Source organism: Agrilus planipennis, unplaced genomic scaffold (assembly GCF_000699045.2).
Source record: "Agrilus planipennis isolate EAB-ADULT unplaced genomic scaffold, Apla_2.0 scaffold340, whole genome shotgun sequence".
In the NCBI taxonomy this organism is placed as follows: domain Eukaryota; kingdom Metazoa; phylum Arthropoda; class Insecta; order Coleoptera; family Buprestidae; genus Agrilus; species Agrilus planipennis.
Genome location: NW_020439355.1, coordinates 84,531 through 89,427, shown reverse-complemented (window position 1 = coordinate 89,427; position 4,897 = coordinate 84,531). Strand labels below are relative to the sequence as shown.

The 4,897-nt window shown below is 36.7% G+C and overlaps 1 protein-coding gene across 1 annotated transcript; it reads left to right on the top strand.

Annotated features, from left to right (window-relative positions):
• Positions 1 to 206: 206 nt before the first annotated feature.
• LOC112905755 lies at positions 207 to 4,434 on the top strand. The gene is made up of 2 exons (XM_025978792.1): positions 207 to 607; positions 4,093 to 4,434. The coding sequence occupies exons 1-2, from the start codon at positions 215 to 217 to the stop codon at positions 4,432 to 4,434; spliced, it is 735 nt and encodes a 244-aa protein (XP_025834577.1). The 5' UTR covers positions 207 to 214.
• Positions 4,435 to 4,897: the final 463 nt, after the last annotated feature.

The following is a 4,897-nucleotide window of genomic DNA, read 5'->3' as shown; positions in this document are numbered from 1 at the left end:
CTTTTTGGGTGTTTTGTTCTCCATTGTTGCCATTTTTTTATTATTAGGATTTATTTTAATCTCAACTTTATTTTGTTTAACTTTTGTATTGACTAGGTTAAGGTAATTTATTGAATTTTTATTGACATATTATATTCGTTTTTCCGTCTTTTCGAGTTTTGACAAATTAAGGGCCGAATTTTGTAATTTTCTTGTTACAATTAACGAGGTAAAGATGGCTACTTTGGGCGATATTTTCAAAATTAAAAATAATATTGCAAGCAGTAAATTAAAGGCAGTCAAGGCCTTACATTGGGTAGCGTACGGCAAAGAAGCAGAACCTCGCAGGACGCGCAAGGGGTTGCGTGAATTTTCTGGTTTCAAACTAGATAAAAATTCAGAAGAATATTTAGAAAGGGTTAGTGAAGTCAGAGAAAGGGTTGAGCCGGCTGATTTAATATCAATTTGTCACATACTCGACTTGAATGATGAAGGTGGTACTGAAACATTGGTGGATCGCGTTTGTTCCTTTTTAAATGACTTAAGGGTGGGAGGTAAGGAAACAGATGAGGAAGAAAACAGTGAGGAAGAGGAAGAGGAAGAAGCCGAAGAAGAAGCTGATGAGAAGGAAAGTTTGGACAAAAGTTCAAGCTCATGTTCTGGCCAAAACCAAGGAAAATACATCGTTTGCGCTAACTTTTCGAGATATAGAAGACAGCGTCAGACCATTTGACGGCAAAGCCGATTATCCTGTTAAAAAATGGATAGCTGATTTTGAAGAGACAGCTGAGATAACAGGATGGAATGATTTACAGAAGCTTATATTTGCAAAAAAATCGTTATCAGGACTTGCCAAGTTATTTGTGCAGTCAGAAAAGGGCATTAAGTCATAGTCAATGTTGAAAAAGAAATTAATCGAAGAATTTGAAGTCAAAGTGAGTAGTGCTCAGATACATAAACTGCTCATGTCCAGGACAAAACGCAAAGAAGAATCTGTAAAGGAATACGTATTAATCATGCGAGAGATTGGTGGAAGGGCAAATATTGAAGCTGAGGTAATCATACAGTGCATTATTGACGGCATTCAGGATAATACAGCAAATAAAGTAATTTTGTACGGCGCAAAGAACTTTCAAGAATTTAAGGAAAAAATTAAGTTGTATGAGCAAATAAAATCGGTAAACTCTGGTTACGGACACGGATCGGGATACGTACAAGGTCAAAACAAATTTGAACCGAGAAATAAAGATATCAAACGACATAATGGGAGGGAGTGGACAGTCAATGATAAGAGTCAACCAAAATCAGGAGTCTGTTACAACTGTGGAGAGAACGGTCATATATCCGGTGGATGTCCACATAAAAACAAAGGAATGAAATGTTTTTCTTGTAATCGTTTTGGACACATAGCGGCCAAGTGTCCCAAAAAGAATTTATCTAACAAAAATCTAAGTGTTATTGAAGTTATTCCAAAAAATAGTATTCAGCTAATTGTTAGGAATACGAGTCTGCTGGCTTTATTTGATACAGGGAGTGACATTAGTGCGATACGGAAAGACGTTTTCGAAAAATATTTTAGTGATATTAAACTGGATGAGAATTATATGGTAATTAAGGGAATTGGCTCAGGTAAAGTCACAACTTTAGGATCTTTTTCTCAGAATGCGAAGGTTAACGATGAGGATGTCATTTTAAGGTTTCATGTAATTCCTACAAGTACTTCCATTTTCGGAGCGATTGTTGGAAATGACCTTCTGTCTCAAGTAAATGTTCACATTCGAAATGATGGGATAGAAGTATACGCCAAGGAAAAGGAAAATTTCCTAATGCAAATTAACGTAGGTGAGGACAAATCGTCGGATGTAGTGGATATTCAACATATTCGTAATGAAAGTTATCGCGAAAAAGCCTTAGATTTACTTGAAAATTATAAACCCAAAAAAATCAAAACCACAGACATCAAGATGAACATCTTACTGAGAAGTGAAGAACCCGTTTATCAAAGACCTAGGCGATTGACTGCTCCCGAGAAAATCATTGTCGACAAACAAATAAAGGAGTGGCTGAAAGAAGGCATTATCAGGCCTAGCTCTTCCGATTTTGCTAGTCCAATTGTATTAGTGAGTAAGAAAGACGGACAAACCAGAATCTGTTGTGACTATAGGAAACTAAATAAAAATATTATCAAAGATAGGTTTCCACTTCTATTAATTGAAGATGTGCTGGACTGTCTTCAGGGAGCAAATTACATTAGTACCATAGATTTGAGGAATGGATTTTTTCATGTTTCGGTTGCAGAGGAAAGTGTAAAGTATACCGCGTTTGTTACACCTAGCGGACAATACGAGTTTTTACGATGCCCTTTTGGCCTGTGTAACAGTCCTGCAGTTTTTCAGAGGTTCATTGGACACATTTTTCGAGACTTAGCCAATCAGAGAATTGTATTGTATTACATGGACGATTTAATTATTTTAAGCACCAGTGAAGAGGAAGGAATACAAAGATTAGAAATGGTATTGAAAATAGCAAGTGACTATGGACTTGAAATCAAGAAAGAAAAATGTCAAATCTTACGGAAACGAATTAGTTTTTTGGGATTTATTATTGAAGATGGAAAAATACAGCCTTCCAGTGAAAAAACGATCGCAATAAGGAAGTTTCCAACACCTAGAACCTGCAAGCAAATACAATCCTTCTTAGGATTAACGGGTTATTTCCGAAAGTTTATACCCGCATATGCATTCGTTGCCAAGCCATTGAGCGACTTATTGCGAAAAGACGTTCCATTTCAGTTTGAAGACAAGGAGAGACGGTCCTTTGAAAAACTTAAAGAACTTTTGACAAAACCACCAGTTTTAGCGATATACAGACAGGGTTGTGAAACAGAAGTGCACACTGACGCAAGTCAAGTTGGTTATGGAGCTTGTCTGTTGCAGAAAAATGACGATGACGGTAAATTTCACCCTATCTATTTTATGAGTAAGAAGACGACTCCTGCAGAAGAAAAGTACAGCAGCTATGAACTCGAGGTGCTTGCAATCATACAGGCTGTAAAGAAATTTCGAATATATTTACTGGGCAATAAGTTTCGCATAGTAACAGATTGTTCGGCGTTCCAAAAAACAATGGACAAAAAAGATCTTACTACCAGAGTAGCAAGATGGGCTTTACTTCTCGAGGAGTATACATACGAAATAGTCCACAGAAGAGGATCACAAATGCCACACGTTGACGCCCTCAGTCGAAACCCTGTAAACATGATGGTAGTCAGCGAAATGCTTGCTGACAAAGACGGTGTGTTGAAGAGATTTAAATTAGCTCAACACCAAGACGAACGTATACTAACTATAAGAAGACTACTAGAAGCCGATGTTGAATACGAAGATTATCACCTAAAGAATGATATTTTATACAAATATGTGGAAGGAAAAGAATTGATAGTTGTTCCCGAAGCTATGCAAGATGAAATAATTAAGAAGGCTCATGAAATTGGACATTTCGCCGTCGATAAAACAAAGGAAGTAATAAAAAGAGAATTTTTCATCCCAAAAATGAAAGAAAAAATACAGAAATGTATAAAAAACTGTGTTCCATGTATATTAGGGAGTAGAAAAGAAGGCAGGCAAGAGGGGTTTTTACATTGCATCCCAAAGATGGAGGGTCCTCTTCACACCTACCATATTGGTCATTTGGGACCACTACCTAGCGCCAATAAAAACTATCGTCATATTTTGGTTATTGTCGACGATTTTTCGAAATTCACTGCAAGGAGTATTCGGAAATCCTGCCCGAATTATTAGTGATCGAAGAACGGCGTTTACAGCCGAGGAATTTGAAACATATTGTTCTAACGAAAACATACAGCATGTTTTAATTACTACTGGAGTACCTAGAGGGAATGGGCAAGTGGAGTGTATCAATCGTATAATTATCCCAATATTAACTAAGTTAAGTTTAGAAAACCCGATGGCATGGTACAAATATTTAGATCGAGTGCAGAGAGCATTGAATTGTACCATACAGAGAAGTATCAACACTACTCCGTTTGAAGTCCTTATTGGAACTAAAATGAGGAACAAAGAGGATATTCTTATTAAAGAACTCATAGAGAAGGAAACAATTGATACATTTAATGAAAATCGGGAAAAACTCCGAGAAGAATCTAAGAGACAAATTCAAAAAGTACAGGATGAGAATACAAAAAGATATAATCTGAGAAGAAAACCAAAATTGTATAAAAAAGGGGATCTTGTGGCTATCAAGCGCACACAATTCGGTCCGAGACTTAAACTTTATCCAAAATATTTAGCGTCATATGAAATAATAAAGGACAAGTCTAACGAAAGGTATGATGTACTAAAAGTGGGTCATCACGAAGGGCTAATGCGCACTACCACCTGCGCCGAATACTTCAAACCGTGGGTTGAAAATCAGTCCGAATCCGAGTCAGATTAGTGATCAGGATGGCCGAGTGTGGGTTTTTGTTTTATTTTAAATATTTTTCTTTCCGTTAAGTTATAACAGTTATATTTATCCTAATAATACGATAGCGAGTTTCTGCAGTTTGTCCGCTCCTGATTCATTCGAATTGTTTTTGCAAGTCCCAGATTATAGGGAATTTACCAATGTGAACGACGGTGAACACCGCGGGGGGAGAGTAGTTGCAAATAGATAGCCATCGAGGTCAGATTAAAAAGTAAAGTGATAGTTTTTATTGATTAAAAAGTTGATTGGAATTGTCAAAACAATCACTTAATATTTTGCTTTAATTCACAAAAAACTCAAATACATTGATAACAAGTATAATTCTTGCGTAACATTATCGAAATATTATAAATTTGCGACTTTTCGACTCGCTGATGCAACGGACGCTGGGACGCTCGCTAATTTTTCCGTACCCCTTTTCCCTCCCGAATCT